This window comes from Bactrocera latifrons, unplaced genomic scaffold, assembly GCF_001853355.1.
Source record: "Bactrocera latifrons isolate USDA-ARS-PBARC rearing strain unplaced genomic scaffold, ASM185335v1 scaffold_64, whole genome shotgun sequence".
Lineage (NCBI taxonomy): Eukaryota > Metazoa > Arthropoda > Insecta > Diptera > Tephritidae > Bactrocera > Bactrocera latifrons.
Window position 1 is genome coordinate 1,404,543 of NW_017537312.1, and position 22,647 is coordinate 1,427,189.

General features: G+C 35.8%; 1 protein-coding gene across 3 annotated transcripts; it reads right to left on the reverse strand.

The window, feature by feature from the left end:
* Window positions 1-809: 809 nt before the first annotated feature.
* LOC108975369 (ceramide kinase) lies at window positions 810-22,606 on the reverse strand. 3 transcript variants are annotated; one of them, XM_018943808.1, is made up of 5 exons: window positions 22,012-22,606; window positions 3,895-4,212; window positions 2,217-3,841; window positions 1,939-2,147; window positions 810-1,208 (listed from the first exon to the last, which is right to left on the reverse strand). In XM_018943808.1, the coding sequence occupies exons 2-5, from the start codon at window positions 4,157-4,159 to the stop codon at window positions 1,088-1,090; spliced, it is 2,220 nt and encodes a 739-aa protein (XP_018799353.1). In that variant the 5' UTR covers window positions 4,160-4,212; window positions 22,012-22,606; the 3' UTR covers window positions 810-1,087. The 3 variants fall into 3 exon arrangements, with proteins under 3 accessions (XP_018799353.1, XP_018799355.1, XP_018799356.1); XM_018943810.1 differs by having other exon boundaries at window positions 22,003-22,606; XM_018943811.1 differs by lacking the exon at window positions 22,012-22,606 and adding an exon at window positions 6,588-6,706.
* Between the last annotated feature and the right edge of the window lie 41 nt (window positions 22,607-22,647).

The window sequence follows — 22,647 nt, forward strand, 5'->3', positions numbered from 1 at the left end:
CGGGGAAAATGGTTCTGCTTGTGTTCACAAGAAAATGCAAAATCCCTCATATGGAAGTTTCGAAAATAGAGGATGGAGTTGGTGCGGGAATATACTGTCCAGAGTTAAGCATAAGGCAGTTTTTAAGGTTGCCGAACCAAAGCCTTGAAGCTAGGTTCTAATGCACCAGCAGGCAACACTTACGTAGACAGCCAAACAGCATCAACCCAGTACGTATTACATATCGGCCACGCCAGCAGAATGGGACTGACAGATCGAGAAGACTGGAGTAAATGTCAAGGGAGGCACCCAGGGAAACAATGAGGTAGTTTTAAGCTGTAAAACAAAGTAATGTATCTTATTTTTGGCCTGTAAATAAGTGTCTCATATAGAGTATAAATAAAATAAAATTTACTCATTTATTTTGTTTCTCACAGATTGCTTCATTATTGGCGAGTAACCATAAACGATTAATCAAATTAGGCAGTTTGATACCCAGTTGCCACCATAACGTCACCAAACGTACAAATAACATAAGTTTTCATAAACTTTGAACAATACTTAAAAACACCGTGAAATTACTAAATAAATCACATAAATATATACAAAATCAGCTTTTAAATAATTAATACTCTTACGAATGTTGGGAATGTTGGCTTACAATACTTTATATCCGTATGCATACATTTTTAATTTTTTAAACAGGAATGATAACAAAATGGAACCAAATGTAATATATATATATATGTAAATTATAAACGTGTTATATTTTTGTTTATAGAAGTAACAATTTAAAATATAGTTATATATATGTATATATGCATGTACGAAACGGCTATCGATTATCAATTTTAATTTTTCAAATTACATATTGCAAATATTTATTAAAAATCTTTAGTGCTTAAAGCTTATTGTTTCCTATTTAATTATACAATTTTCTCCATACCTATCTACACATGCAACACTTTCAGCTCTAAGTTAGGAGACCCCTACGCAAATTGGCCACAGTTTTCCATATGAAACAGCAAACGATGGCTGTACCCACCAACTTTCGTAATAATTTGCATTCGACCGCGTGTCAAAAAACTTCCAAAGCATTATGGCTGTGCTAATCATCACTTCGGCAGCAGCCACAGCAGCAGCACAGCAAGGATTTTCCACCGCTCTTCGGCAGTTTGTTGTATGTGTGTGGTCCACGCATGAAGATGTCGATTAATTGGCAATGTGAACTGAAAGAATTCAAAGTAAATTATTAGCATTGGGTAAAATCATAGAATTTTATATTTAAAATCGAAATACTTATATTTCAAATTTAATACGTGGGTCGTTCGATAAGAACCTTATCTACAAAGAAAACTGATCATTTCGCAAAAATGGTGATTTATTTTTCAATCTGCCAAGCAAACGTTCTTTTAAATTTTATAACCAAAAAGATGTCGCAATAGGCAAAATAAGGAGAAGGTGTGTTGTCCACTGTTTCGTTTCAAAATACCAATACATACCCGTTCGGAACGGACAATTTCAGTTTCATAATTTTTGAGATACTTATGTGTGGGGTACCCTCACGCGGTGGTCGCTCAATATGAAATCGTCAATTTTTGCGAAGTTAAATGAAGTGTGCTTCAGACTCATCATAAACCATCGCGCGACACTAAGTAGATTTTTGACTGTCGTCGAAGAAAATTAGCCATCATAGCCAGAATATACATGCTCTTTGATTTGAAAAAAAAAAATCGAAAAAATAGGAGTCACCGACCAAAAAAGTACCAAAAAAAAGAATTGCACGATATTCCATCCTGTAAGCTAAGATCTTGAAATAAACTCTCTCGCACTCGAATATATATCTAATGACTGTCAACTCGCCAGTATTCCACAATGTGTTTAAGATTGTTTTTGGCCTCCCGAAAGTAAATGTAATGAAATACATACATGCTTAAATTTCTTTTGTAAAATACATACATCATAGTTAATTCCTGATCATTAACCACCTCTCCGTCACAGTTCCAACGCGACAACCCGTTATCATCATCATAGTCAACATAACCATCCGCAGTCTCAGCGATCGGTTGACAGGAACTAGTAATGCTGTACTCTTGCACAAGATTCGCATTAGGCGAACGGAAGCAGAACTTTTTGGTGCGGTAGGTTTCAACGAAAGGTAAGTTTCGCTACAAACAAAATTTCATACATTAAAGTTAGTATACAGTTGTATAAAATTATAGACAGTGCGTACTCACAATATCGCCACTGCGGTTCGTCAAGTTTAAGAGTAATCGTACATTATTGAGCAACGAGGTTTTTCGCACTAATACCAGGTCTAGATAGCCATCGCCTAGATGACTGTAGGGCGCCACACCTTTAGGGCTTCGCGTGCAGGCGCAGGTAATATTCGCGCCACTGATCATGAAAAATTCACCATTTATTGTTTTCCACTCACTTTCGACTTTACTTTCTGGCGCGCACACGCCATCTGCTGCGTCGACCATCATTTCACTATCATTATCACAGTCTGTCAAATTTATATGCTTCGTATCATCAAAGTCCATAGTTTCATTGCTATTTGCAGCAAATATTTTTCCGCCGCGCAACTCGGCAGCGGTACCAGCCACTTCCAAATAATTAGTTCTATCGCTTTTGTCGTCGTTATTATYCTCACARCTCTTCAATGAAGCGTTCGAGGATGTGGGCACCTCATCRYCTGCAACGGACGTMGGCGCTGTAACACCCGCCAATATGCCTTTRTGCATTAAAGCGCGTTTCGTCGCAAACGCCGCCTGCGCAATGGACGCCGCGTCACAGCGTGTACAATTCGCAAAACAAATCGTATCCTCAGTAGTTGTCACGTTTTCACACCTCGAACCTKCTTCGTGTGCAGCSGCAACTGYCTTCAATTTGTTGCCGCCTATTGGCTGTAGGATGCGYAGCTCTGCTTCGTAGCCGTTATTGGWAAGGAACGTTTTAACACCGGCAAACTCGTAGCGCTTGGTRCCCAGCCAACGATAACGCTCGCTCTTCGCCGCCACATCGCCYAAATAGCCGTAAGATAATACACTGGCGCAGAAGCGGATGACGCCTTCACGATTGCGCACGCTACAAATGTCCACACCGCGCCGCTGCCCCAAAATCAAATGTATCGCCGCGGTGCGCACATCCGATGTGCCGTGCAGGCTGTACGCGACTGTATCCGTACTACCCGCTGGTATAATGGCCACCGGCAGCGTTGGTTTCGGCACATATGGCGGCTGGCGCGCATCCATGCCCGCATCGCATATCGCGCGAAAGATGAGCCCGTTAATTACCTCCGCCACTGTGCCGTCGCCACCAACACAGCAAACCGCATCGAACGGCGACAAATCATGACTCAACAGTATGTCGCGTATCTGATTCGAACGCTGCGATATAATGCAGGACGCGTCGATCCCAGCCAATTGAAACAGCGGTTTACAGTGGCGTTCATAGACTTGCAAGCCGCGCTGGCGTCCGCCATACGGATTGATGAAGACCAGTAAGCGACGCACGCGCAGACGCGTCGGCGCCGTATTCGCTAGCATTTTATTGAGCAGCGCATGCCATTGCCGCACCACATACGCATCGGCGTTATAGAGCACTAGCTTGTGCATGTCCCAACGGTTGCAGTCTGTCTCTGAGTTGACGATGCGCGCGGCGTATGATAAAGCAAGATACTGTTCAGTGGGTGGCGTACTGCTGTGTTGTTGTTTTTGTTCGCTCGCGATGTGTGCATCGAACTCAGCCATTGGCTGCGGCGCAGCAATATGCAAAGCCGCCGCCTTGGTGTTACCCTTGCTCACTCTGATTAGCTCGTTTATATGCAGCACATTCGTGTTTTTGCCATAGACTAAGCCTAAGCAACAACAACAATAAGAAAAACAAAAGATTAATATGTTAGGAATTCACCTTGCTTGAAGTTGCCCTCAGCGTCCGCGTCGCTGTTGCGCTTCTTCTGCAGTCGTTCCCATACGATGTGGTCGTAGTTGAGCAAGACGCGATACCGTTTCTTCTTGATCTGAAAGTTGTTTAGGAGTATATCACAATTTTGGCTGCTGGCTATGGGTCTCGCTGCTAGCACTGCGGCAGCTGCCTCCTTCTCTTTGCGGCTTGAGGCATTTGCATTGTTGTGCGCTGCGGACGACTGCGTGAAATCCGTGCTGCTCTGCGTCATCTCGGTGGCTGGCGTTGGACTGATTAGTTAAGCGCGACTCGACATGCCAAAAGCTGAAATGAAAAAGTTTTTAGCGGCGTTTCAAACTGGTTTTCGTACGCGAGATGAGGCAAAGTAAAACTGTGTAAAAGCGAATTGTGAAAAAGAACCAAATACAAATACTGGTGGGTAACGAAAGGAAATTATGCCGAGAAACCATTAAAACCGTATTTTCCACACCAACGATTGTAGTAAATGGCAAGAAAAAACAACAATAAAAACAACAAATTAAAAATATTAGCTTGTTTTCGTTTTGCTAACATTCGCATTAGGCAAACTTGTTCCTAATCAGCCAGTGTTCGCGGAATAGCATAAGCGAGGTTAGAGTTTCCATAATTGGTAAAGTATTACAAAAACAAATAATATATATTTATACTTGTGTATGTACATATGTATATTCTAAAGAAATATTTGTGAACGAACACGTTTGTAAACTAGAAATTTTTTTTTCTTTATTGCGTCTGTTCTAACAAGTAGACTAAATCTTCGGTTATTGTTGTTACCGCACCATAAAATATTCGCCAAATAGGTTTTGGAATGTGAATCGTGGAAGCGGTTTTAAGTCGTCACTAAGAGACACACACTTACTTAATTTTTGAAGCTAAAATTAAAATTGCAGTTTCATTGCAGTTTTTCTGCCCTTTTTCTGAAGATAGGGTATCAACGTTGCTTTTACTTAGATTATTGATGCCTAATTTTCTGATCGAACACAACTTTATGCACACTAAATTTTATTTGTGCTGTCTTCAAAAGCATACTAGTTTTACTAATTCAAATCCCCACAATATATTTCTAAATTACAACATTTCACATTTTAACCATTAACCACTCCCCGTATTCACCTGATATGGCACTGTGCGACTTCTTTCTTTTCGGAAAAGTGCATTTGCCCATGAAAGGAAAGCGTTATGTAGACGTAGAGGCCATTCAAAAGGCTTGCACCGGCATACTGGCGGCCATACCGGCCAACGAGCTGAAACACTCGTTCAATATGCTTTTGGACCGTGCAAAAAGCTGTATTGAAGCAGAAGGTGACTATTTCGAATAAAATGAATTGATTTTGCCGAAATAACCGTTTATTCGGTTTACTTTGCTGCTTCTTGTTATTTTGGAACGCACCTTGTATTATGTAGATTTTGGCATAGTCGTTCGTACAGGTTGTGTTTTGCAGTAAAAAAGTTTTATGAGGGAGTTATTGAAAGGATTATAAAGCATCCTGTACACCTCGAAAACATCACTTTCAAAAATCCTGCATTATTTTTAACAATTCTACAGGACGAGCGTACCCGGAATCTAAATCCACAATTAATTAATTCTCAGTGTCAAAGTATTGCAAAAAACGGTATTAAAATGATTTCAAGCAAGCATTTGATTGACAGCATTGATTTGGTTGGCGGATTAACCAATGCCAATGTCATCTACTAAATAAAGTCTGTCAGAAAAAACTAAGCGGAGTTCGTTCTTTGACAAATTTTTGGTCACTAAGAACGTTCAACGATGAAGACTTGAGATCTATATTTGTTGGACAGTATTTCAGAATTATTGCACCAACCTTGTATTTCAATGACATAGATAACTAAAATATTAAAAAACATAAAAACGTGATTTACGATTGCACCGAAGCTATAATACTCTTAACAAATAAAAAAGTTTTCCACAAAAGAATTTGAATTTGATAGACAAGTTTGTATTTCAGTTACATATAAGCTGTAGTGGTCCAATCTAAACAGTTTATTCAGAGATTATAAGATTATATCTTGGCCTTCGCATGTATTAAGCTTCGGATCGATATCTCAAAAAATAATGGACTAGTTCGCCTATTTACCGACGGACAGATAAAGATGCCTGGCAAAATCAAATCAGCTCGTTACGTTGGTTAATGTCATTAACGCTTTACAGGCACTGCGATGTTTCCTTCTGGTTTTTACAAACATCGTGGCAAACTGAATATATCCTGTTCAGTGTGTAATAGTGGAAAACATCGCTCTTCACTTTTTATAGTTATTTCCATTCAATCATATTACATACATATACATATACATCGAGTAAAAAGAAATCGGTGTAATTGAAGGCTGTAATAGCAGCTACACACGCTAAAATTGTGAGACGAGTCTGTGTTATTACAACTTAAGAAAGTTTCACACTGTGCCTGGAAGAAATTTTAGAAAACATTATTTTTTCCGCTAGGAAATTATAATTAAAGAGCAATAAATAAGTTATTTTTAGATTGTTTGTAGGATATCATGTGTTATGTGATAGGTCAAAAGAGTTGCCAATATAGAATTCAAACTTGTCTCTTAGTAGAAGCACTTGTTGCTGCAACCTCGTGTGTTTATAATTATAACTAGGCACGAGAGTAATTTGTGGGTGGTGAAATCACGTTGATTACTTGTTAACACAAGTCTGCACATTCCGAGAAGTACTGACACCAATTGTTGCGAGTCATTAATTTCAAAGCTGCGTCCTACAAAGCGCATGCGACAGCCGGCAAAAAAGCAAAAAGCGCAAAGCAACGAAGGCGAAACTCGACACGACTTCCACTTGAGTGCAATTCATCTGTACATACATATTTATATAATTATTTAATTAAGACCCTGTAGTAGTAGTAGTAGTAGCAGAAACTTAATAATTGTCTTTAGCTTTAGAAAACGTGCAAAGTTTAAAGTTCCGCATTTCGTAAGCAGCGCTAAGCGTCTTGAAAACGCAAATCTTAATAGCAAAGAAACTAAAAAATATACAAACTATATGTGTAGTATATTTACTATATGTAAGTCTTAATAGATTATGTACAAAGTACGAAGATGATGAAGCAACCATTATTGTCAAGTTCAAGTACAAAATCGTTCACCTTCGACGGCGATGCGCGAAGGCACTTACGACTTGCCCAGACTAGCGTAACTGTGATAAAGCGGTCGAAGATAAGAGATACTGTGATACAGTATCAAGTCTCTACATTTGACAGAGACAATTTTTGAGACTTGAGATGATTTTGCTATTCTGTAAGTGATAGTCACAAACTCTATTACATTTCATTATTCAGAGATGTTTTTATACTTGAATGAAAATAAATATGTCGATAACAAATATTAAATTTTCTATAACATAGTCAAAAAACATAATTATCAATAAAAAATAAAAATATATGTTGACTTTGTTCCATAATATTAACGAAATTTATGCAAAACTTATTTATTTTTAACCTTTTCGTGTTTGAGTTGCTTACAAAATATAAAAAAAAGACAATCGATTAATATCTATGGTGAGCTCTATTCAGTATATTCAAAATGGTAGACAAGAGTTCTTTTTGGTTTTGTGACTTGCTAACTACCAGGTCTCAAATTTGAGGCAATATTTTGAGACTAAAGCTAGAGACTGTTTAGTGAATAGTAACTAGTCACAAATTGAGATTTTACCACAAAATGTCTCAAATAGCGACTAGAGACTGGTTACAGAATCCCGCTATTATATTATTATTATTTCTTTTTTGCAAACCGTTTTTCCTTCGTGAATATATTTTACATCAAAATGGGCATCTTCTGAGCTCCAATATTTCTTATTGCACTCCTGTTCTCTTGAAACATATGTAAATATTTTAACTTAATACAGAATAATCTTAATAACCAGTTGATCTTGAAAATATCAGCTACGCAAATTCGTTCGCTTTTGTTCTCTGTTTTTTTTTTTTTTGAATAGCCGGACTGGGCCATTGACACTGTGCGAGTAAACAGAATCAGCAAAAGTATTTTTCTAGGTCGGTACAATCTGCTTTGTGTGAAGCTCGAGCACAATATGACACATAACTATCGCTTTGGATTGAATTTAGGCAAAGTGTCAATATTTTCGCAGCTAAAAAGATTTATTTAACTCCAGAAAAATATTCAAAGTTTGCTTAAATTAGATAGTTAAAATAGAATTACGGCTAGCATTTTTGAACGTGTTTGGATAATCTAATAATAAGTTTAAATATTTATACAGAACTTTTATCGATATTAGTGATAATGATTTATCGATAAAATATGTTTCCTAAAACTTTATTCATCAAATCTTAACAGTTTTAACATATACTATGTTCGGACCGAACATATTTGTGGGTTGTGGAATCTAACTCGTTCGGACCGACAATGTGTGCTTTCGATGAGTTTTCACTGAAAACTATCAATAGGGGGATTCTCTTGCTCTTGCAAGATTGCACGATGATACAAAATGCAGAAATCCTATACCGAAATATGCAAGGCCAAGAGAGCACCCATTGCAGAATCCAGTGATATCCGTATATAACGGCACGAAAATAAACATGGGTTTTGGTCTGACATATTTTACAGCCATTGCAAATAATTTTCTGTGTGTGTTTATTGTTGTTCCGTTGCAACAAGAGGAAATTTTGCAATTCGTGCTTGTTTTCATTGTCAGTCCGAACATAGTAATAGTGTTGAGTGAGTGAGATTTTTATATTAATGGTATGTTTACCGATAAAATATGTTTTTATAATACTTTATTCAAGCTTAGTTGATCAAACATTAAACGTTTTAACATAGAGTTGAGTGAGTGAGGTAACATATCGATATTCATGATATTTTTATCGATATTAATCGATAAAATATGTATTTTTCTAAAATTTTATTCAAGCTTACTTGATAAATTATTAGAATCTTTACCTAGAGATGAATAAGTGATGCAATTTATCAATATTAATGAAATATTTATCGTAATTTATTGATTAAATAAAACAGGTTATTAATATTTTTATCTAAGCTAATTGAAATTTGCTGCTACTTATTACATACTTGTAGGAATGTATATTCAATATATGTTTATGTATGTGTCTCCATAAAACTCAAATTTGTTTTTGCCTATCTAATAGTATTTACTCAGTCATTAAACCATTAGCAGAGCGGAAGAGCCGCTAACTCACCTTGTACCCCCATAAAGTAAACAACGTACGGTAAACCGAAAATAAAGCATCGCAGTGCTAAGTGATTTCTGTATTAAAGTTAATCACCATGAATGTGACTTTTAAAGTGCTATATACATACATACATACATATATATTTTTCTTGACTAAACTGCAAAATATTGTTAATATGTTACATGGTGATACATACATATATTATATGTACATACTATATATACATTCTGTCAAGAAAGTATCGGGAATTGTTCATTTCGCCTTCTAATCTCTCCCTTATATGGAAGCGAGAGTTTTGGGTTAGTATAACTGTCCTTAATTATGATGCCAAAAATTAGAGCGATCTGTCAACCAATGTGTTTACAGCAGCTGTTATGTCAGTCGACCTCCGTAGTGTTTGTCGAATTTTACAACATTTTTTTTACATATTTGTGTTAAATATTGGCTAAACCCTCAACCAGGATCAAGTACCGAATCTCCCTGATTTATGTAGCTCCATGTGACTTTTACCGTTCTTCACACTGAAATATCTACTTCGGGGAACACGCTTCGACTCAATTGAATACAAAAACAAATTCGACGCGAGAGTTGATGGACATCCCGTAAAGTGCTTATACCAAAATGTTTTGACGTTTGGGAGAAGCGTTGGGAAATGGGCATCGCTTCAAATTGATGTTACTTTGAAGGCGATAAAATAAATTTGGATAATGATTGAAAAATTTCCGTTTTATTTATAAATTCCCGGTATTTACTTGACAGAATGTACATATATACATATATATTGGCAAGCACGTGTAATCATCGCAATGTAAACAAATAAATATAAATGAACTGCACATCTAAGTCAATGAGAGCACATATATACATGCATACGTATCTACACACTGTGCACCCTTCCATTATTCCAAGAGAATTTCAGATGATTGCAATCATTTTTTTGCTGTTCAAACCCGCCGCCGATTAGTTGATACTGATTTGGTATTTGCGTTTCCTCCAATACGTAAAAGAAGTGTAAATATTCAGCTTTGCCTTTATTTTACTTATCGTTCTCCATCATCAGAAAAGAATTTGTTAAATAAACACATTTGAGAAATACTCGTATGTTTTGCTTGCAGAATTTTCATATTTTGATTCTTAGCTCAATTAGCACGATTTAAATGCCTTACACAAGCGTAAGTACAGTGACCCACGAAAGTGCGCATGACAAGCTTGTATGGGTTTACTCTTTCAAAGAGAATGAAAAGAGTAGCTTGTCAACGGAGTGGAGGCCTTCCTCTTCCTTTGCTTCCCCAGGAGAGAACCTTCCCCGTGAAAACTCCTAAGACCGAATCATGAGATGTTGTCATCGTCGATGCCTCTGCACCATACAGCAGGACGGGAATAATGAGTGATTTATAGAGTTTGGTTTTTGTTCGCTGAGAGAGGACTTTACTTCTCAATTGCCTACTCAGCCCAAAGTAGCACCTGTTGGCAAGAGGTATTATGCGTTGGATTTCGAACCTAAAATTGTTGTTGCTGTTAATGCTGGTTCCAAGACAGACGAATTATCTACAACTTCGAAGTTCTGACTGTCACAGTGACGTGGGAGCCTAGTCGCGTTTGTTTGTTTGATGACAGGAGATATTTCGTCTTGCCCTCGTTCACTGCCAGATCCATCTGCTTTGCCTCCTTGTCCAGTCTGGAGAAAGCAGAACTAACGGCGCGGGTGTTGAGGCCGCTGATATCAATATCATCGCCATACGCCAGTAGCTGTACACTCTTATAGAAGATTGTGCCTTCTCTATTTAGTTCTGCAGCTCTAATTATTTTATCCAGAAGCAGGTTGAAGAAGTCGCACGATAGAGATTTTTAGCCTTGTCTGAAACCTCGTTTGGTATCGAACGGCTCGGAGAGGTCCTTCCCGATTATGACGGAGCTTTTTATGTCGCTCAACGTCAGTTAACACAGCCGTATTAGTTTTGCGGGGATACCAAATTCAGACATCGCGTCATAAAGGTGTGTGTCGATTCTCCTTTCATCGGTCTTTTCCAAGATTTGGCGCATGGTGAATATCTGGTCGGTTGTTGATTTTCCAGGTCTCAACCCGCACTGATAGGATCTAATGAGTTTCGGTGGGCTTTAATGTTTCACACAATACGCCCGATAGAACCTTATATGCGATATTTAGGAGACTTATCCCACGGCAGTTGGCGCATATTGTGGGGTCTCCCTTTTTGTGGATTGGGCAGAGCGCACTTAAATTCCAATCGTTGGTCATGCTCTCTTTTTCTATCTGCAAATGGGTATCGCTTCCCTCTTCATCTCTCAGTATCTATCCCATCCCGCACGTGTTGTGGTCGATCGTAACGTTGCTAGATGGGCAGTCTGTTTCCTCTCCGCTGCGTGTCGGCACTCCTCATCGTACCAGCTGTTCTTTTGCATTTTCCGAAAACCAATGGGTCGGTTGCAACTTTACGCAAAGAGCTTGAAATACCGTCCCACAGTTCCTTTATGATCAATCTACCTATGTATCTTTACGTAATTTAAATTAAGTTCAGATAACACTTTGTGGTACAAATTTTTTTTCTTTAGCAGGGTGTTTGGAAACAGAATACGTACATACAAGGTGAATTCCAAAATATACAGGACTTTTTGAATTTAGCGCCCCCTGGTGGCGCCATCCACCGATGTCGACTGATGCGTTCGAATCTGCTATCTTTATCGATTATCCAGTGAGATCAATCATGATATTTCATTGATTGGAAATGAACTTATTGCGTTTTAAGTGTCAGTATGTTTGTATTATCGGTGCGAAAATGAGCTTCGAACAAAGAGTCAACATTAAATTTTGTTTTAAAATTGGTAAAAATTTTACCGAATCATTTCAATTGATGAAACAAGTTTATATCGAGTTCACTAAAAATTTAATTGTAAATCCAAACTCGTTATGTGAAATATTTTTAAGAAGAGTAAAAAGTATCTGTTTCTTAATTGAATTTATTTTGGAAATATAGTATACTATTTTTTTTTTTATTAAAATTAGAGCGTTGGTTAGGTTCATTGATAGCTGGTCTCGAAATCACTGACTGTGCGCAGAATGAAGCAGTGGCGAGCACATTAGCAACAACTTCCAGGCTTGCGTCGCGCAATGTTGCTAATGAATGGTTATAACCTCAAGAGGTTTAAATTTATAATTAATCTCCCAAGAGATATAGTCAGGCTACTGGTCGCCTTCTACACCGGCCATTGCAAACTCAAGAAGCACTTATTCAACATGGGCCTAGCTTCTTGCGCAAATTGCCGGTTCTGCGACTTGGAATCCGAAACTCCAGTACACCTGCTAATGGATTGCCTAGCAATCTGTGAACGCAGGACTAAAGCCCTTGGATCCATGTTTCTAAATAGGGATCACATCGCCTCATTAGCACCTAGCAGGATGTTGGAATTCATCAATTTGCTGGGGCTAGTTGAGACGCTGTGAGCTAGGAGAGGGCAGAATAGACCCTAGGTCGCGGTGCAATCCTTATTCTTTTTATCTATCTATCTATCTAAGGAATCTTCTCGGATGCAAGCTGCAGAAGCTCTATGGTAGAAAACGAGGTGAATTCGCCGCCTTCTACTTGATTGTTGCGCATTTGCGAGATCAAGGCTTAAAAACTTATCAGCTCATACATTCAGATATCCCACCAAGTTGTTGGCAATAGAAATTAAACGCTTATAAAATCGGATACGCGATATTTGTAGGGATCCCTGGGTCCTAGATTGCTTCATTGTTAGAAGTTATAAGTACATAGCTTTTTAATTAGACAAGTGTGAAGTATTAGAGCCAAATTGTCAGTTGTCAATATGAAAAATATACGAAAATGTATAATTATTTAAACAAAAATGAATTGCTTGTAAAGTACTATTTTGGAAATTTATTTACAATTATATTTGGCAATATTAGTTTTTATATGAACGCCTTTCCATTTTTTTACACTTATCTCTTTCACTCCGAGCTATTTTTGTATTTAGCAGCTTTCCTTTTTTCTTATTCTATGATAAACAACCAAAGGTAAGATTCATTAGTGCATTCTAAAATGTGCAAGTAATTAAATGGATGGATGTCTACAGAGAACGTCCGAATAATGGCTGCCTTATACCATGTCCCAAATCAGCCCGTTCTCACAGACGTTGGAAAGATAAAAAAAACAGATATTTTTACCACTCAAGATGTCACATCGATTAATATTTATCAAAAGAAAACAATATCATACAGTATTTTGTAATAAAAGCCGAATTCTTTTAAATATTTTCCATATAAGGCTAATAATGGACGCATTTTCTCATTTGGGAAGTCGATTTTCAGGTGAAATTAGATTCATCAATTTGTTTCTTTAAATTTTTTTCCGTTTGCTGTGCCCAAATCAGCTGTGATAATGTAATAGATTTCCAACGCTGACAAGTAGATAGCGCAAAATCAGAGTCGCACAGGGAGATTTAGCGTGGATCAGTTATTGAACTGTAATTTTTCTATGGCGAAATCTTGACAAATTTATAAGATTAGTGAGATAAACCACTCAACAGCCGAAATCGGTCTGAACATGGTATTAGTGTATATGAATCAATGTTGGTAAAACATTTTAAATTTTGCTTGAAAATTTACTGTTTGCTGAAATTTGAATAAATACCTGCTTTGTTTACAAATTAACGCAATTTTGGCGAAATTAATAAAAAAATAAATAAATACGCGAAAGTGTTGCCATTTATTCCTTTGCCACCGAAAAAGTCTAGCCAATTGCACTCAATCACGTACGTACACAGCTCGTTCAAATTAGAAGATAGAAAGAATAACAACAACAAATTAGCGGGCGAGAATGCTTCGTGCCATCATGCCCGCAATCAGGCGTTTGCGAATCTAAGTTGCCTTTTGTCATTTAATGGTGTCGTTTTGTGACATTAAGCACTTTAAATTTGTGTGTAGTAATATTTATATTTATATATGTACATACATGTTATATACAAATATTATCTATATATGAATGAATGAATTTGTATACCAATCGCAGTTTAGGTGTAATACCATGTTCCGACCAAAAACTTGAAGAGATTAGCTTACATTTAACATATTCGCTGCTCTAAACTGTCCTCACAGCAGTTAGAGATTTATAAAAGAGCTGTTTTTGATATGAAAAAGCCACGTCGTTTAATATTCATTAGAATAAAATAATGTATCGGATTTTGTTATAAAAGTCGTCTTTTGATTTGGGAAGTCGAAAGCCATGAAAATTCAATTGCGTTACTTTTAGTTCATTTGTTTACATTTTTTCTCTTTGTTGTGTCTAAATCAGCTGTGATAATGTAATAGATTGACTTACTCACAAACAGATGAACTAAATCAGAGTCTCACAGGGACATTGCGAGTAGATTAGCTTAAAATCTCCTCTATGACGAAACCAATATGTTACTGGCATTTGGCAACTCGCAGGGCATTAAAATATAAAAGCATCAGTTTTATGCCTGAAAGGGGGTTTTCGGAATAGTTGGGCTTGTAGTTCAACTAGTTGCAAAGTAGTTTGATTTCACTTGTGGTATTTATTTATGCTTCACATATACATACATATGCAGTTAACATGATAAAATTGCTCCCTTTAATTAATAAACAGTAATTGAATTAAAATTGATAAGTTTTCAACGTAAATCCGGTTGTATTTGATAAGCGATATTTACGAATTAAAAATAAAGTTTTTGATACACTTGAAATATTATTTATCGCTTAAAGAGCTGATAGGGTCATAAAATAAAACGATAAGTTAATTTTTGTTCCGAAGCATCAAATTATAATATTAATGTTTTTGAAAAAAATTTTGGTTTTTTGATTTGAAAAAATAAGACAATTATAAAATGTTGTTCCACACATGTTAATGTTATTTTTGTTGCGTAATGACTTTTGTGATAATTACACTATCACCAAATAAATCAATTATAATCAAGTAATAAGTCTCAATGTATAAAATTTGTTGTTCAAACGAATTCAATTTAGCTTAAGCAATCAATATTTGAGAGAAGTCGAAAAAGGTGGCATTCTTACTGAATTCTTCTACTTTGTCAGAAATCTTTGAAGTGTTACATAAATTTGATATTTATAGTAATATTTTATTTCATATTTTATAAAATTCACTATTTACATTTTTACCAGACATCATTCATGAAATTGATTCAATTATACATATGTATGTATAATAAGGTTGTGTTACTTGAGAGCGTGTTTCTTCTTATAAATATTTTTTTTAATCTATTGCTTCAAATAACCTTTCCTATGTTTTTCTCATGAATTGCTTGTTTCAATTTTGATAGTTTTCTATGATTTCCAATTTGTTATTATCAGTTATCACTCAAAAGACATTTTTTCATTGATTGGACTGTTTGAATCATAAAAACAAAGCAAAACAGCTGATTTTGACGTTATGAGTTGGCAAATTATTTATTTTAAAGCTGCTATATACCCTCTTTGTCAAACGAACTAAATATGACTCACCTATTTTTTCTTGGATGTAAAAATTTTAAAATAAACTCTCAAAATTTTTACGAACAAGCTGAATATTATATATAATTTTACATAAGTTTTCTTTCATATTAATATAATTATGTACAAACAAAATAATATATGAAACAATTTTTTTAATTAAAAGTAATTTATTTTTATATATTAACTCAGCAATTTTACTTCAAGGCAATTTTTAAAGCTCTGGTAAAAAGCTAATGCAAAAACGAACCTAAAAAATGAAGAAATGCTGAAACGCTTGAAAACCGAATGAACAAGTTCATTGAACAAAAAGAAAGTGACAGCGTATGGTCTGCGAAGTAGCGCCGCTAACCTTAGAAAGAAATGCAATGTGGGCACCGGCGCAATTATGGTATATGTATGAAATGATGTACATATGGTATATACAAGTACAGGGTGGCTGTTGAAAGCCGGTACAAAAAAAAAAATTAAATAACTTTTTTTCTGTTTAATGAATCTGGTTAATTTTTTTTTATTTTGCAGATTGACTTTTACATTTAACAAAAATGGATAACTGGGACACTGAAACAAGAATTTGGATTGTCAGCCGCTATTACGCACTGGAGTCCGTAGTTTCGGTTCATAGAGAGTATAGGCGCACGTTTGGCGGCAATCCTCCGAGCAGATGGACCATAATAAGACTTGTAAACAATTTTGCCGAGCATGRGACAGTCAACAGAACACCTTACCATCGAAACCCTTCAGTTCGAACGGAGGAAACAATCGCTGCTGTAGCTGCTGCCATACAAAACAATCCACGTATTTCGACAAGAAGCTTATCTGCTCCAATGGGTGTAAGCAGACAGWCATTACAGTCAATTATGCACAAAGATTTGGACTTATTCCCATATAAAATTCAAATGGCCAACAAACTGAACGCTGCAGACTTGCCGATTCGCTTGAAATTTTGCCCGAAGATGCTTCAAATGGTGGAAGAGGATGGAAACATGTTGAACTGTCTTTTCATGTCTGACGAGGCCCATTTCGATTTAAACGGCAACATAAACAAACAAAATTGCCGAATATGGAGGGCTTCTAACCCACAGATACTCCATGAGACGGAATTGCATCCACTTCGTGTCACAGCGGGGTGTGCAGTTTCATCACGCTGCATTGTCGGACCCTACTTCTTCGAAGAAAACGGTCACAYCGTTACKGTTACTGGAGACCGTTACTTGAGCATGTTGAGAGAGTTTTTCTATCCAGAATTACGCCGAATGGCAATATGGTGTAGCTCCTCACATAGCCCAACCTATTATGACAGAATTGCGACGAAATTTCTCAGTAAGCCGATATCCAGAAACTCCACATTCCATGGCCACCCAGGTCGCCTGACCTTACTGCACCTGACTTTTTCTTGTGGGGTTATTGCAAACAGGAAGTCTACAAAGCAAAACCAACAAATTTGAATGAACTAAGGCAATCTTCGAGAAACAATTGCGGCTATTCCTGTCTCAACTCTCCAAGCAGTAATCAACCACTCTTTGGTAAGATGCCGCACATGCATCAACGAGCAGGGGGGGAATTTAAATTCCATTATTTTTAAAACTAATTAAGCTATATTTAATAAAATTGAATGAGCTTTAACATGAATAAATGAAAAATGAATTCCATATACTGAAAAAAAAAATTATTTGAGTTTCTCAATGTAGCAAATTTCATCAGCCATCCTCTACTACAAATTAATGAGTATGCAAGTGTATGTATCTATGATTGCATGTGTGTATATGTGTACATAGTATCGATTACAATGGATAAAGAGTAAAGGCTCGTTATCTCAGTCTTATAGCGGGATTCTGTAAGCAGTCTCTAATCTCTATTTGAGACATTTTGTGGTAAAATCTCAATTTGTGACTAGTTACTATTCACTAAAAAGTCTCTAGCTTTAGCCTCAAAATATTGCCTTAAATTTGAGACCTGGTAGTTAGCAAGTCACAAAACCAAAAAGAACTTTTGTCTGCCATTTTGAATATACTGAGCAGAGATCATCATTAATATTAATCGATTGTCATTTTTTTATATTTTGTAAGCAACTCAAACACAAAAAGGTTAAAAATAAATCAATTTTACAAAAATTTCGAAAATATTATGAAACAAAATCAACATATAATTTTATTTTGATTGATAATTATCTTTTTTGACTATGTTATAGAAAATTTAATTTTTGTTATCGACATATTTATTTTCATCCAAGTTTAAAAGCATCTCTGAATTATTAAATGTAATAGTTTTTGTGACTGTCACTTACAGAATAGCCAAATCGTTTCAAGTCTCAAAAATTGTCTCTATCAAATTTAGAGACTTGATACTGTTCACCGTACAGAATCGCACGGTTAATCAATAGTTTATATGATTCGGTAACACACACAATGACAACAGGAGGGTTCGGTAGAGGTAGGAAGGACTTAAGTGGTGTAATACCAATGGCTCTTCTCCCAAGGGAAAGCATTATCAAAAGTGTAAACTTCACCAAGAAATTCAAGGTTACCCTTAACAGTAAGGTTGAATGGAATGATTGCACAATCGAGATACTGCTTAGGGATGGTCCAATCAAGTGGTACACCAATGGCTCGAAAACGTCGGAGAGAATTAGCGCGGGAGTCGCAGGACCACGCACAAAACTCTCCACACCTATGAAAAGTTATCCGAGCATATTTCTAGCAGAATACTACTTTGCCATAAGTCGGTGCGTAGAGATAAACATCTACCACAGCTATCGTAATGAACGTATAGCCATTCTTAGCGACAGTCAAGCGGCACTTAAAGCAATAGTATCTGCCTACAAGATCAAATCGCCACTGGTGCAGGAGTGTAGAGAAGGGCTGAGCAGTCTATCGGAAAGTAACCACCTCATCGCGGTAGGTCCTCATACCATAAAGGAGGCTGCTTCGCAAGGAATAAAGAGTAGATAGAGAGAGGTATTATTACTTAAGGGAGTTACACCAGGTTTAAATATGTAATCAACCTCCCCGGGAACAAACACAGGTTACTTGTAGCATTTTACACAGGGCAATGTAAGCTCAATAAGCACTTATGTACATATTTGTATATCATGGGAATAGTTTCTTGTGCGTATTGCGGATTCTGCAAAAAAAAATGTTAATAAGATCCAAATTAGAATTTTATATCGAACTAGTATGGAAGTGGGATATTTCTGTCCGAAATTGGACAAATAACATCCGCAAAAAATCAAAAAGTGAAATATACCAGTTCTTTGCCTTGAAAAAAAGCAGTCTAACAGACTGACTGTTTGGACTGGGTTTACTGGTTACGTACTACAGGGTTTTTGTATGTACATACATATCTACCTGGGACGTTCTTTGTTTCTTTCTAATCGATAATCACAAGTTGTGCAATTTTTTAATGATAAGATAATGAAACGTTCATAAAAAGCCCGACATTCTACGTTCAAACGATTAACGATTGCGCAGAATAATTATGAGAAATGTACAAGGTGCATTCCAAAGTAAACATGACTTTTTGAATCTATGTGTCGACTGGTGCGTTAGAATCTTCTATCTTTGTCCAGTAAAAATTTCATGACCTTCCATCGATTGAAATGAAAATGAGATTCGAACAAAGAGCCAACATTAAATTTGGTTTTAAAATTGGTAAAACTTTTACCGAAACGTTTCAATTGATGAAACAAGTTTATGGCGATGATTGCCTATTCCTATTTCAAAGTGGTCGTGAGGACATAAATGAATGATGATGTGGGTGAATTCATCAAAAATCAGCCAAAATCATTATTTTAATTCATGGAAATGGAATTGAACATCTCCAAAACATCGATTTATCGCATTTTGACCGAACATTTTGGCTTACGAAAGGTGAGTGCACCTGACTGACTGACGCATGATATGACACCGTGCGATTTCTTCCTTTTCGGAAAAATCCATTTGCCCATGAAAGGAAAGCGTTATGCGGACATAGAGGCCATTCAAAAGGCTTGCACCGGCATACTGGCGGTCATACGACGGCTAACGAGCTGGAACACACGTTCGACATGCAAAAAGCTGTATTGCGTCAGAAGGAGACTTTTTTGAATAAAATAAATTGATTTTGCCGAAAAAACCATTATGCATTTTAAACCTTTCCTACAAAGAGTTCATAATTTGATGCTCTGCTACATTTTCTTGTTTATTTAATATTATAAAAAAATTCTATATTTTTCCACTCAAATAAGTTTTAAGCCTGATCGAAATTAGAGTATAGTTTTTTAAATTTTTTTCTCAAACATTGTTGCTGTTCTAACGGCAGAATTCTGCCGAGATGACAGCCTATAACTGACTGGTCCGCCCGGGTTACGTATACCCGACTCTCGTGGGAACGGTCTCTTCTCAAACCTCTACCGTTGTGCATCAGCAGCACTTCCACTGGTGTAAAATTCTCAACACGAAAAGTATTTTAACATAGCAGAAAAATGTTTCTCAACGTTAGACCTAATTTGATTCCTCAAGACGTCTCAACTATATATTTGTTTACTGTACTTATACTGGACAGGGTATATTAAGTTTGAAATGTGTAACACCCTGAAGGAAAACGAATGCAAGTGAGTTAATGTTTTCTTGTTTTTAATAAATTAATTCTACTTTTACTCTTATTTTTTAATTATTTAATGCACATAAATAATTCAATATTAATTATTCATCATTAAGTAAACTTTATTCTCAACATATCCTTAATTTGGTAATCAAAGGTTATGAAACAATTCAATAATGATGTTGGAGTTCATTTCTTGAAAGCTTCATTATATTTATTTATTTTAAAAATAATAATTTTTTGGCAAGCGTCAAAAGCATTCACTAGTGTGTATTTATTTATTTATAAAACAATTAAAAAAATTATAATTGGGAACGCTACCTTAATTTAGTCATAACAAATCAGTTTTTGCATCCCTGTTTCATTTTCCATAACAAACTTGCTAAATATGAATTAATTTAAATACTGTAAATATAAGGGAATAAAATAAACAAAGCTAGTTTAAAATCCTAAGGTTTTGCAATAAACAGTTATCAATTTTAATTAATGCGGCAAAAAAGTAAAATGGCTTGGGAAATTGAACAACCCGGCAAATTATGCAATCACTTGTAAACAAGTATTCAATCATACAATTGAACAGCCATACATGTAGTTCAGCGCTACGCACGAACATTGCAAAAGTCTTATTTGATACTGATATGTAGAAATATACCCAATATATGTATATATATTTTCATAATAACACAAAGAATGCTGCATTGTTTCACATTGCTATTTGGCACTTCAGGTTAAAGCGGAGCGCCCAACTGTGGTTATGTGATATCACAAGTTAACGTTCTCGCAGAATACTATGTAGCTACCTTATCGCCATACATATGTACATACTATACATATGTTTGCACGTATTTACACACATGTCAATTAGTCACTCAGCGATGGAAAATATTTTTTTGTAAACATTTAATGATGGTGTTTTGTTTTGGACAATGCAGTTTAATTTCTGGTTTGTGTCCTGCATTCCTAAGCAGTATTAAGAACAATAAAAGTAATACACACAGGCATGACAGCGAACAATTTACGTGCCTGCATGCTTTGACTTCGTTAATCCAAGTAAAGCGTACAGCTTTACTGTTATATGGACAGTATTTATGTATATACAAAAATTTGTATTTACAGTATATATATTCATAATACATTAGTTCATTTCGAAAAAAGCAAAAGCGAAAGCAGATAAGGAAATGGAAAAGGAGGCATGTGTCATGTTTAGGAGGAATTGAAAATTAAATAAAAAAGTTGTAGAAATGTCTTTTACCATCATGCAACGGATATTATCTACCAGAGAGTCGGCAATCGTTTGATATAGCATATGAAAATCAGATAATAGATCGGTTTGTGTAAGAAAACTTCGAGTAAGTCTAAAATGTATGTACTGCATTTTACGTACTGCTCAATGACTGGAAATCCAAAAAATTATTATACTTGGTTTATATTTGCTCAGTAATTGTTCGATTTTCAATATTATTAACACTGTCAAATCTGCCACTAAATAAAATCGTAAGTTAATATATCTAAATTTACATGCATTTATAAAGTGTTTACTATTTTGTAATATTTAAGGTAAAATTAAGTTTTAGACGCAAAGGCTGCATTTGCTTGATCAGAGTTGTATAAAATATGCACACACGCATGTACATAACAAGCATACAAACAAATTTTGAAATTCATTAGCACTTTAATAATTGGCAGTAAGGAGAACTTTGTTATAAAACTCGTTTTATCGCAGTTTAATACATCTACACATATGTAAATATTAAATACCGCAAGTGCATATGTGCATGAATGAGTACATATTTATATTATTAAATGTTATGCGATATAATAAAATAAAGTCACCTCATTCACCTTGATAGCTTTTTGGTGTTTTGGACATCAACGTGTCCGCCTCCAGTGAACAGTAGGTGTCCACCATATGCTTTGTTCCGGTTTCTTTTAAAAATAATATGTATTTTTCCTATTTGTGTTGTTGGTTTATCTTTGTATTGTAGTGTATTGGCAAGTAAATTGAAGTATTTTAGAACTTCATGAAAAGTCGATATGTCAAATACTACGCCGAATTTAGAGGTAAGAACTTGTACTTTTGTGCCGATATCCCTTAATTAATTGCTGTAAAAATATGCACTTTCTCAATTACAAGCATACGCAAATATGTGGTAAAAAGTGCTTTGCACTTTAACACCTAATTATGTTGCTCAATCACTTTTTTTCACTGAGTAAAAGTCCCGATTTGAATTACTTTTTATTAACACTTCAGGTACTTTGAAAAGTATAACCAAACAGCTGTGTACATGAAAACATAAATATAATCTTTTTCAGGAGCCGCTTGTTTAATTAAAACGTTTACAACAATAATAAGTGCGATAATTTATAAAATTAATAAAGCCACAAAAAACCACGGACTCAACAATTCAATTTCACTACCGAGAAAATACTAAACAAAAATAATATCTAACTAAATGAATTTATAATTGATTACACGAC